The sequence below is a fragment of the Triticum dicoccoides genome, chromosome 7A (assembly GCF_002162155.2).
Source record: "Triticum dicoccoides isolate Atlit2015 ecotype Zavitan chromosome 7A, WEW_v2.0, whole genome shotgun sequence".
Classification (NCBI taxonomy): domain Eukaryota; kingdom Viridiplantae; phylum Streptophyta; class Magnoliopsida; order Poales; family Poaceae; genus Triticum; species Triticum dicoccoides.
Genome location: NC_041392.1, coordinates 35826899 through 35838781, shown reverse-complemented (window position 1 = coordinate 35838781; position 11883 = coordinate 35826899). Strand labels below are relative to the sequence as shown.

The 11883-nt window shown below is 44.2% G+C and overlaps 1 protein-coding gene across 1 annotated transcript; it reads right to left on the bottom strand.

Moving 5' to 3' along the window:
• Positions 1 to 990: 990 nt before the first annotated feature.
• LOC119332791 (probable potassium transporter 4) lies at positions 991 to 6979 on the bottom strand. Its single transcript, XM_037605944.1, has 7 exons — positions 6454 to 6979; positions 5904 to 6003; positions 3712 to 5409; positions 3357 to 3579; positions 2960 to 3253; positions 2614 to 2874; positions 991 to 2531 (listed from the first exon to the last, which is right to left on the bottom strand). The coding sequence occupies exons 3-7, from the start codon at positions 3754 to 3756 to the stop codon at positions 1294 to 1296; spliced, it is 2061 nt and encodes a 686-aa protein (XP_037461841.1). The 5' UTR covers positions 3757 to 5409; positions 5904 to 6003; positions 6454 to 6979; the 3' UTR covers positions 991 to 1293.
• Positions 6980 to 11883: the final 4904 nt, after the last annotated feature.

Sequence of the window (11883 nt, the reverse complement as noted above, 5' to 3'; positions counted from 1 at the left end):
GCAGATTTATGTGGATCACTCAGCATCATCATGTCGTCCAAGAAGGGTTGTTGCAGAGTGGGCAGAATTATGTACGGCCTGCCAATAATTGAAACCAATTTCCCATTCATTTAGATATAATTGATCCGATTAGGTTCTACAAAACTGGGAAGTCCAATCTTAGTAGCAGCAACAATTCCACACTATAAAACACAGTTTGTTAGCACTACTCTTTAACTGTGGCATAGAACAGGGCATGTGTCATAATTGATTTAAGAGGGAGAAAAACATAAATTTAGAGGAAATCTCGGAAAAATGAAATAAACAAAAAAAATCACGGAAAAGTTCTCATAATCAGAAAAAATAAGAATTATCTCAAAGCTACCCGAAAGCCATGGAAACAACTTAGAATTAGCAAAATAAAAACTAAGAAACATGCTAATAGCAAGAATCCTAACGTACATATGAGATTAAAGATGAAACTCCCAAGTTAACCAATCCCATATGAGTGTTGAGATCCATGCTTCAAATTTCGACACTTGGCTAAGCTAATTAGTTTAAATTTGATTATTTTTCACTGGATGTGTGGGTTGGAAGGTTTTATATATATATACAAGAAATGACCACCGACCTCTACATCCCTTGTATATATAATTGATGCACATAGATATATTTAACTGAAAAGAGTTACTACCAAGTCATTTCTCACTCCAAGGAATTAAGAAGCAAAACCCTCAAGTGATACAAAAGCATGCATCACAGAGTCTATTAAGAAGTTGTAGTCCAAAGAAAGCAAAGAAGCACCTGTTACCATCTCTAAGTAAATGCACCAAATAGTCAATGTATTTCGTCGCTCCACATGTTGCAATAGGAACTATTTATGACACCAATTGGTATCCATGCCAACAACCTGAAAAAATCCTGATAAAGACCAGACCATTGTAGCCCACAATTGGCAGGGAAGTCATCGCGACCAACATAAATTACCCACAACCACAAGAATTAATATGCTATACCAAAAAGCAATTTTTTCAAGTATATCAGAAACAAATGCCATGATTGGGGTGGCGAAGAAATTTGGAAGCAATACTTTGAGCTGAAAGTTTCCAGAGTACCCGAAACTCTTAAGTTATGGTTGCAAAAGCTTACCTTCCGCAGCATGTATACATGCTTTATTCCATGGCAACCTTCATACTGAGGTTTACTTACAAACGCCATTGCGTGGCTACTACAGGTAGCTGAAACAACCGAAAACCAGAACGATTTATTAGCACGCACTGCGTCATACATATGCAAGTGTGTGCAAGCGTAGCGTCAGGCCTTGGAGAGCATGCCGATCTCGACGCACTGCTGCAGGGGGATCCCAAGTGCTGGCAGCGCCGACCGGCACGTGCTGTGCAGGAACTCGTAGAAGCCGAGCAGAACCCGGTCGAAGAATCCCGTGTCCTTGCCAACGTGGAACCTCATCTTGCCCCTGATGTGCACCACCCCAGCCTCCCTCGCCTCCTCAAGCAGAGCCACCTCCTCCTCGGTGATGTGGTCCCGCAGGGCACCCACCACCAGGTCAGCGAGTTCGTTCTCCTCGGTGTCAAGCGGGTCGGCGTAGCCATACTGTATCGTGCACCCGTAAACCCCGTTGGGCCCAAGCCGCCGGATGGCCACACGGTCCTTGGCATCGACCTTGGCCACCAGGAGGTACCGAAGTGTGAGGAAGATGGTCACCTTGTGCAATGACCGCATGTTCCTGATGTAGTGCGGGAGCACCGGTGTGAGCCAGTCCTGCATGTTGCTGTAGAAGAAGCAGAGCCCGGAGACGCGGTGCACGTCAGCACCAGCGAGGAGCTCACCGAGCCGCTCGAGTGTTACCTTGTTCGCAATCTCGTACTCCGCTTTCCTCTGTCTACCATAGTACCAGCCGAACATGATTAATGCCAACAAAAATGACACTGCAAACGGCATCCACCCAACTTTGAGGATCTTGGTGCACACTGCGCTCACGTAGGTGCCCTCGAGGATCAGGAATGGCACGAAGTAGAGTGCCACAAGCACCACATGCGTGTCCCAGATGATGAGCATCACCAGGGAGAGCAGGACGGTGGTGATTAGCATGACCATGATGACTACCACCCCGAACGCGTTTCCGATGTCCTTACCATCGCCGAGACCGAGGATGGCACCAACACAGAACAGCATGAGTATGTAGTTGGTTTCCGGCGAGTATACCTCCCCTTCCTTGTTCCTGGAGGTGTGCACCACCTTGACACGGGGGAAGTAGTCGAGGGCTACTGACTGCTTGATGACGGAGAAGGTGGCTGAGATCAGCGATTGACTTGCCACGATAGCTGCCAGTGTCGCAATGACGAACATGGGCCAGTACACGGGACGCGGCACAAACTTGTAGAACCCATCGCTGAAGTCATCGACGTTGTTGATCAGGTACGCCGTCTGCCCAGCATAGGTGAGCACGAGGGAGGGGTATATGCTTGTGAGAAATGCGATCTGGATAGACCTCTTGCTAAAGTGTCCAAGATCCGCAAACATGGCCTCGGCACCTGCATGAATTAAAACGGTAAGTTTGTCAATGGAGGACATTTCAACTGTCCGTGAAACAGATAAAAACTTAAATGTACATGCCAGTGATGCAGAGAACGGTTCCACCGAGCAGCTGCCAGCCCCTTTTCTGGTTGGTCATGAAGAACATAATGATGTAGTGTGGCGACAAGGCCTTGAAGATGCCAGGGTAATAGCGCCAGATGCTGTAGATGCCGATGATCGGTGTGGTAAAAGTCCACGCAGCCATGATTGGCGAGAATATGAAACTCACTTTCGACGTGCCGTACTTCTGCAGCAGGAAGAGCCCAATGAGGATCGCTGCAGACACAACCTCCACCACAGCTGCAAAACATTAATCACAGACACACTATTAAGCACAATCCTTTGTTGCAATGAAGAAATTCACAACTTTGGATTAACTGCATACGTTTACTGACGGATGGGAAAGGGCCTCTCAGTCCATCTATAGCAGACAAGACTGAAATAGCAGGTGTGAGAATGCCATCTCTGATTAGCATACACATGCCCAATATAGCAGTGAGGAGCAGCAGCCTCCTGGCGACAATGCTGCGCTCGATGAATCTCCTCAGCCTGCTTGGCCTTCTGGTCACAGCAGGCTCAGTCGAGACCAGATCCTCTTCTTCGATGTAAATCTTTTTGGACGGGAGGATGCCGATGTTGGCATGCTGGCAGAGAAGAGAATACATGGCAAATGTGCCACCTGCATTTGAAAAATAACTCCCATCAAGTAAGAAATCAAGAAATATACGGTCTGGCCTATTTATCATTGATAGCTTGGGAGAATCTCTGGTTAATTTTGTTACCTTCACCATGATCATCGGCATGCAGAGCTATGCATATGTACTTGATGACACCGATCAGAGTCAGGGTCCAGAACATGATGCTGTATATCCCCAGGTAGTCTTCCTCGGTGGGATTGGTCAGATTCATCGATGGATAAACATAGAGAGGTGAAGTGACGAGGCCACCGAACACGACACCCAATGTCTTGTAAGCTAGGACCAGATCTTGGTGGAACCCCTTCTTCTGCAGGAAAGACAGACTTAAATCGACTGGTGTGAAGATATACAATTATTATTGATTACTGTTTTAAAAGGAACAAATTAATCCCTAAAAAAGGGAAAACTCGTATCGTATAGCTATCTCACAATTACATACCTTGTCATCTCTTCCCGCTTCAACGTCCATTGAGACTGTTGCCATTGCAATCTGTGTGGGACAGCAGAGCTTGGATGAATCCTTGGAACCTTTGCCCTCGGAGGCAGTCTGTCCCACGAATAACAATGTTGAGAGGTTGCAGTACTTATAGAAGATAGAGATTGAGACCACGAGGCTCCATAGCTCCCCTAAAAAGGAAGAAAAAAACAGAAACAGGGTGGAGGCGGGGCCTGCAATTCCCCAGCCAAATTATGCTCCCACCAGCAGATGCCACAAGCCCCACAGCTAGCTAAAAGCTGGAGGATATTTGCATATTGCTCTGAAGAGGATGTCAAACCCTGATGTGGAGCTTCTAAAATGCACCCTGATGTGGAGGATATTTGCATATTGCTCTTATTGAAGTCTTCGATTCTCAGTGTCGTTCATGCTGTATATGAAGATTAGGTCTATAGTATATCGCCTCGCTGCTCAATTCTGCCTGTGCACACCTTCTTAGGTTCTCTCAACATAACCTGGCCAGGATGAGTAGGAAGAACAAGGATACAATATGCATGTATGTACCAACTCATCGAAGAAAATCATATATTAATGATAACAATCAAGGTAGATTGATCATAATCATGTTCTACGACTCATAGTGGTCTTTAGAGAAACAGAGTGCAATCATGTTGTAGCTCCAAAAGAGGGACGTGTTATTACATTGGCACTACTGGAAAGTGGAAACACCCTGTAGTCCCAATGCAGACTACTTATACTTCATCGTAGCAGTAGAATACATGGTTAGAAGCAATAGCTATTGGGCCATGGTGGGTTCCTGAAGCTCTTCAGCAATCCCATCCTCTTTTTATCCCCTGCTAGATCATATTCTTCATGCACGATCATTTTGATCTAGACTTGTTTTTTATTTTTATTTCCACCAACTATAAGAATATGTCTGTTGATTTTTCCAAAGGGATTGACAGCTGACAGACCTTGTATTAAAGCAGGTGACCGAACTGACTGCAAAGCACTAACACAAAAGTCCTAGAGGATACATTCGAAAGCATTTGTTCCGACACATGTCAGTTCACCATAGCTCACCCCACATGTGCAACAGGAGCAAGACAATGAGTATGGTTAATTCGTTATTGACATAAACAAAGATTTTCCTACGGGGATAAAATTCGCATATCGCATATAAACTCCTACAGTATCATTTTTTCCAACTTAAAATTAGATGTGATATTGTTGTTTAATGGTGGAATAAAGTGACCACACTAACATTGGCCAAGATATGTTTAAAAATATAGATATGATTCCAGACCTTTTTTTTGGCGAAAAGACTCCAGACCTATTTTGGACAGGAGAATATATATTCTTTGTTCTTGCTAGGTAGTAGGTACTACACCCAACTTCATACGCTGGTTCTATCACACCTAAACTGCCTGGCCACTGTGATTTGTGAAAACTGAAAACATGTGGTACCATATTGCATCATTGCAAATTTGCAATGCACCAAAAGCTGGAAACAGACGGGTAATGACCTTGTGCCCACAATGATGGAGATTAATGTAAGCACGCACAATCAAAAAGTTAAAAGATGATTCTTCTTGCCACTCTTCAAGCTGTAACTAAGTTCATACTTTGATCAGGGAGCCCACACGTACAGATTCGTGCCAATCAACAAACGAGTGCAGAGTGGGGAGAGCTGCCAATTTCCTGTTCATTTTGATATAGTCGATCAGATTAAATCTTACAAATTAGTGAAATAAAATCTTTGAAGTGGCAACAATTCTGGACTAGAAACAAAGTTCTGTTAGCCTGGTTTACAGCTATGACGAACATATGTGGTACTCCCTCCATTCAGAAATATAAGATGTTTTGAATATTGTAACATAGACTACGACATACGGACTAAAATGAGGGAACAAACACACTAAAACGTGTTCATAACTCTATATACATCTGATTCGCAAAAAGTTAAACATCTTATATTTCTGAAAGGAGGTAGTACATATTACCAGACTGAGCATCAATACTGTAACTTTAGCAAAGAGGACGGGTTTCAGACATGTCATACATCAGATTTTTAGAACTGCATCGCAAAAGGACATATCCCTGTATTCCGTGGTCCTTTATAGCCACATAAACATATGGTTAAGATATATGTAGATGATAGACAATGCTGCAAGTGCTTTAATTTCGTGACAAACCTGCAGAGGCTGCTTACAAATATAGTGTTTTGGATGTGCTTCTGAAGTTCCTCAATTAGATCCTTTGGGAGCGCACACCTTGGGACAGGTTTTGAATGTCCTGCAGATGTGTTAGTATGTTAGAAAAAACAACATATTAGGTTTAGGCCAAACAAGGAAACATCTCATTTCGGTTATCGGGGGAACTAGACTGACAGTATGTATCATGAAAAAGCTCATTACTAATCCTATTATAGATATTGTCTGTTGGTTTAAAATGGAAAGGAGAATGAATAATATTTTGACATATAAAAAAAGGGGCCAAGTTTAAGACATCAGTGAACCCAACTAAGGACTGTATAGAAGTTATCTACATGATGGGGGGAAACTGTATGTTAATTCCTATACAACGATAAAAAAACTAGGGAAAAAAAGAGTCTGCACAGTGATTCTTGGGGAAAAGTACCAAGTATTGGACTAGTGGACTGGGATCACAGAAACCAATCTATAATACTAGTAGAAACACAACTATAATTTTCAGTCAGAATAGATTCATTTATCAGGAGCGAACCTCTGAAGCTGGCCTTAACACCTGCCCCTGTGAAGGGCAGCTTCTCAATTGATGACCTATCTTCCAGACAGCATGTATGCCTATATACAGAGCCTTATCAAGCATGGCATCAGCAAACATACATACACCCTGTTTTATTCGAGGCATGTGTTCTAACCGGCTGAGCTAATCAATTTATGCCCAGTTGGTTAAACCAATTGGTTAAAAACTAATCAATCCTCAACTTGTCGTGGCTGAGCTAACAAATTGACCACCAAATAAGGCGAAAACAATAGCAATAATGATAAGCTCGACTGAAACTAACTCCTGCATCCATTCTGCAAATTACCAATCTCTCGTCAAACCTCACAGGCGAATCAAGCAGTTGATAAGGATCCGTTATCGCAACAATCTCAATTTATCTCCTAAAAAATAACTGTCCCAATCTAAACACCAAGAGGAAGGGGAAATTCTCAAGCCCCAGCACCCGATTTCCCAGATCTAAAAGGGATGCATTGTAGAACACTTCCCTTGATTGGGGTCGCATTGGAAACCGCGGGATGGCGAACGGCGACGCCGCGCCGAGCTGCCAACGGTAGGGGCACCACGCGCCCCGGTCCAGTGCAAACCGAAACGTCGGGACGAGACCAGAATAGGGGGCAACGGCGTGAGGGCCGAGCACGTCGAGGAGGAGGTCGAGGTCGCCGCCCTCTGCCGCCAGGGAAGTGGCCGGGACTTGCGCTACGGCCGGGCGTCAATGTGCTCGGAGAGATCACGGCGGCCGTCAGATTCTGCTTGGGAGTTATAGGATCGTGGCCGTCAGATTATGAGGGAGCCCACTACTCTGTCAGATTGCTCATAAAATCTTAAGTCCTCAAATCTGAGTAGTTAAAAAATGTGCCGAGAAGCTATGCTTGCACTAAGGGCATGTACAATGGTTGATAAGATAGTCTTATCTTAAGTTTTGCATGTAATTTAGAGATGACAAAGAAAAATGTCTACAATGGGTCATCTCTTAGTCTTATCTTCAATAACTAGCAATTCTTAAAAATGTGGTGAGACATATTGTGCTAAGAGATCATCTCTTGTCTTATCTTAAATAAGAGAAGACAAGCCTTTTCTTATGAGTTCTCTCTCCTCCACCTCATTATTTATCTTACGTGGCACTCTTAAGATGGCACCATTGTACGTGCCCTAAGAAAACGCCTGTAGCATCCATCAACACAACATTTGCAACAGACGCGCCTAGCAGTTAAAAAAATAGACACAACATAGGGCCATTGCAGCATGTCGCTGTGTGGAATTCAAAAAAAAAAAAAGGATGTCTCTGTGTGTTTGCGGGCGTATAATAAGCATTTGTGTGACCATGCGAGGAGCACTGCAGGAGGGCTTCGGGGTACAAGGGACCAAGTGCGATATCTTTCTAGACGATCATCTGGTCTTTTCCTCCGATCATATGGTGCTAGTGAATTGCAGTGTCCTGGATAGCCTCTAGCACTTGCCTGTGACCACTAGGTTGCTTCCGCCAGTAGAGACATGTTCATGGTCCGTGCTAGCCAAAAACATTGTTTGATCTAAAAACACAAAGGCACCGCACTTCCAGGAAAGACCCTTACATGGAGTATAAATCGGCACAACATGTGTTGAATGTGGGTAACCACGGACCCCCAAAATGCCCCCATAGAGTTATCTAGTCGCCGATAATTTTGAACCAATTATGTTAATTTTCGAGTGTGTTCGGCTCTGTATGTGAATTTTATAAGTTTTGGTAGACCAGCCTTGCATTTGTACGTTAAAATATTTTGACCTCGAATGTTGCACGCCTCGTAAGTTCAATTCATGGACTTGCCACTGATTGTGCCTTCAAGGCATTGGCGCGCTAGGCAGAATGATCCATCAATTAGTTTCCTCTTTAGCTTCCCTTTCCTCTGTGTAGGCTTTTCTCCAAGAGCAATGCTAAATCTACGAATGATTTTTCCAGGTTTGCTTTTACTGGCTGACATGTCACATTTTAATTGGAGATCAATGGAAGCTATTGGATATCAATGGAAAATACAGATGTGGTTTTGGACTTTAAAACAAATGCCATCGTCAAGCCGAAGAGAATATTGTGGTTGCTCAGTGTTATTCTGGATGATTAATCTTGACCTATGCAGTTTCAACAACCCTCGCTATTTACAGTTCTTGGCTTTTTGCCTAGTCTGGTGGAGATGTTCTTAAAGCATGATCTTGCGTCTCCCCTCTGGTCCAATTGCCATGTCCTCAAGAGAGTGAAGTCCTAGACATAGACTCCGTGTTTTTGTCATAAAATCACTTCCGGTGGCTTTCAAGTCTACACAATCCTTGAAGAGATATCGAGCATCCATACCAAAAAGCTTTCACAACAGTCTGCAGAAGCTGTCGACTGCTAAACGAGCCCCTTGGCAAGAGGTTCATCCCAAGGTGTATGCGTGTTGGCCGTGAGCAGCACAATAATGAGTCCCTTGGCAAGAACGGAGCCCTGGGTAAATAAGCATGGCCAGGCTGTACTATCATCCTTGCTCCACCCTTTCCCGTGTGTTTGCACTCTCTCTCAACTCGGGGTGTGCAGTTTGAGGGTCTCCGCCCATAGAGTGAAGAGGAAACAGCCCAGAGAGCATTTACTTGTCTCCTACTGCCGTACGACCACAATGTCGTCTTCATGCCCTGGCCAGGTGGTATCTTTGCACCTTGAAGAAAAGAAAGATATATATTTGGTCTTAGGGCCTGTCGTGAAATAATTCCTGGTGCCTTTCAAGCCTACAAGACCGGTTTAGATATAGCGTACGATTTCTGCTGTGTGGATATACAGATGATCTATGTTCATTGTTACTAGAGGGGTTGGAGCAGAGAGGTCCAAGAGAGATTGATATTTATCAATTGAGAATTGATGACATGAAGGTTCCTTGTTGGACCACCACATTACACAGCTTGTGTGCGCTATTATTATTTTAGCACATGAGTCATGGCAGAAGCTTCTCTAGCCAGCTTTTAGATTTGCTATCTTCACCTATACATTTGTGGTAGGCTCTCGTCAGTTGCCACACTTTGAAGCTCCACCATGCCTATGACATGGTATGCTACCATGGACACCAGAGAGTATCTAATGCTTTGCGTCTGCGCCACAAACCAACTCACAGTAAAAGAATGCTAAATTCCACTGTGGATAGTGATGAATTGAAAGTGCACAACAAATAGTGTTTTCAGTTAGTATTCACAAAATGGTTTGTCTTTATATTGTTACATATACTCATTCTGTTTGAAAAAAATAGAAAGTTATACTGGTGCTAGCGCGAGTTGGTAGCACGATAGCACGTCCGAGAACCCACGTATCGACAACAAGCCGATCTCGGCAAGATCAGCATATGCTTCTGTGTTTGCAGTTAGGCCGGAGGACAGGTACGCCACGGCTACTTGGAAGAACTATGCTCCAAATAGGTGTCGGTTGTTCACTTTCCGGGACAGACTATTTACAAATGATCGGCGTTTCCGGCATGGGATGTCAAGCTCCAATACTTGCCCATTTTGCGATGAGCCAGAAACCACAAGTCACTTACTGTTGAACTGCTACTCCATCAAGTTGCTTTGGGACAATCTTCTTCCTCTTCGTCCTCGAGAAGTCGAACATATTCAAGATATTTGGTCTAACCCCTCAATTGATAAAGTTCGCTCTACAGTTATCATTGCCATTCTTTGGTCTATTTGGAAGCCGAGAAATGCTATGGTCTTCCGTGCTCAAGATGAGGATCTGTATGTCACTCTACGACGATCTGGAGAGGATCTTGTGTTCTGGTCTAATCGCTGCAAAAATGCGGTCAAGCAGACCCTTCTAAAGGACTGGGGTTCCATGTTGTATCACTTATCTGCGAGAATTTAGCTTATCATCTGCCATTTGTTGGGGGCTGACCCCTTGTAATCTTTCTTTTCTTCACCCTATGTAACTATCTGAATGTTGTCATCTCCCCTTGGCTAATATAAGTTCAGGCTGGCGTAAGCCCGCCGTAATTTCCCGTCAAAAAAAAAGAACCCGCCGCAGCCCTTGCTGGCGTTCAAGATGACCTTGAATCCCTCGAGCAGGGTGTCGTTGTGCGCGTCGGCTGGTCGACGCGCTCCTTGATGATGTCCCGGAGGTGTTGCGCGTAGGCGCTCATCAGGTTGACGCGCATGACCACCGGAGGCATGCGGAGGCCGCCGCCGAGGCCCATCTTCCTCACGACATACTTGCGTGCCGTGTCGCCCGTCGCGCTTGGTGAAATATTTGAGGCCGTTGAGGGTGTAGGGGAGATGCGATGCGGTCATCTGCAGGTATACGATGATTCATTCATGAACTTTCAGGGTCCTAGGGCCGTGGTTCCAGGCTTCCCGCTGTGGCTAGCGAGAGCGACCGTGTGGACGCCGGAATTTGAGGGGCAGACAGAACTTGCTACGTATTGGGAACAACGTCATTTATCCCATCGTGATTTTGTGAAGGCACGGCAGCGTGTGTGGGCCGATTGATAACGTGTTGCTGATGAAGTAAGTATACATAATATGAGTTGTACTTGCATACGGACACCAGCCTGGCGAATAGGGCGAGCGAGTGCTGACCAAAATCAGTCGGAGGTGAGATGGAAAAATTAGACACACCTTCTATTAAATCTCAGCCGTCAATTTTCATGACAAACATAAAACTAATGAATATAAAAAGGTTGACTTATGGAGAACTATGAAAATTTTCGTCCTTTATTATTAGGTATAGATATATAGATATGTGTAAGACTTCTCTAAAACACATAAATTTGGATTTTCACAGAGGAAATGCATGTCGCAACAAAATGCTACTTGTACAAATGATTTGAGCATGATACACGTACAAGCATGATTACACTTGATATAGGAGACGATATGCTTGGGGATCTTAAGTTTAGAAAGCAATGGCTTCATCGCACAAACAGAAGCAAATCGTAGTGGAATCTTCCACTTCAGTTCAGCAAGGTAGAAACAACATCATGCACGGTCGTATTGTCCAATTTTGGAGCGACCTTTGTATCTGTGGAGAACGAACTGGTACGCAAACTTGCGCAGACATGCTGTCGTCCCTCAGTCATCTCGTAACGATGCAAGTTGAATTGAAGATATTAAACCCCCACAATTGCTGCTTTGTCGTCCAGGTTCCTTGATACTATTAATCAATTTATCCCCAATTGGTTAAAAACTAACCGATCCTCAACTTCTCATGGCTTTGCTAACGAATTGACCACCAAACAAGGCGAAAATAGTAGTACTCCATTCTGCAAATTACTAGGCCCTGCATGAACGTAATAGCTCGACTGAAACTGGGCCCTGCATCCATTCTGCAAATTACCAACCTCTCGTCATATCTCATAGGTGAATCAAACAATTGACAAAGATCCATTATCCCAACAATCTTAATTTCACTTCCGCTTCGATAGA

What these genes read in the sequence shown, in the direction of transcription:
- LOC119332791 (XM_037605944.1), bottom strand. Translation starts at nt 3,756, where the DNA reads ATGGCAACAGTCTCAATGGACGTTGAAGCGGGAAGAGATGACAAG. An exon ending in TGCCGATGATCATGGTGAAG is followed by an intron (nt 3,254 to 3,356) that starts GTAACAAAATTA and finishes TTTCAAATGCAG; the next exon opens with GTGGCACATTTGCCATGTAT. An exon ending in AACCGTTCTCTGCATCACTG is followed by an intron (nt 2,532 to 2,613) that starts GCATGTACATTT and finishes TAATTCATGCAG; the next exon opens with GTGCCGAGGCCATGTTTGCG.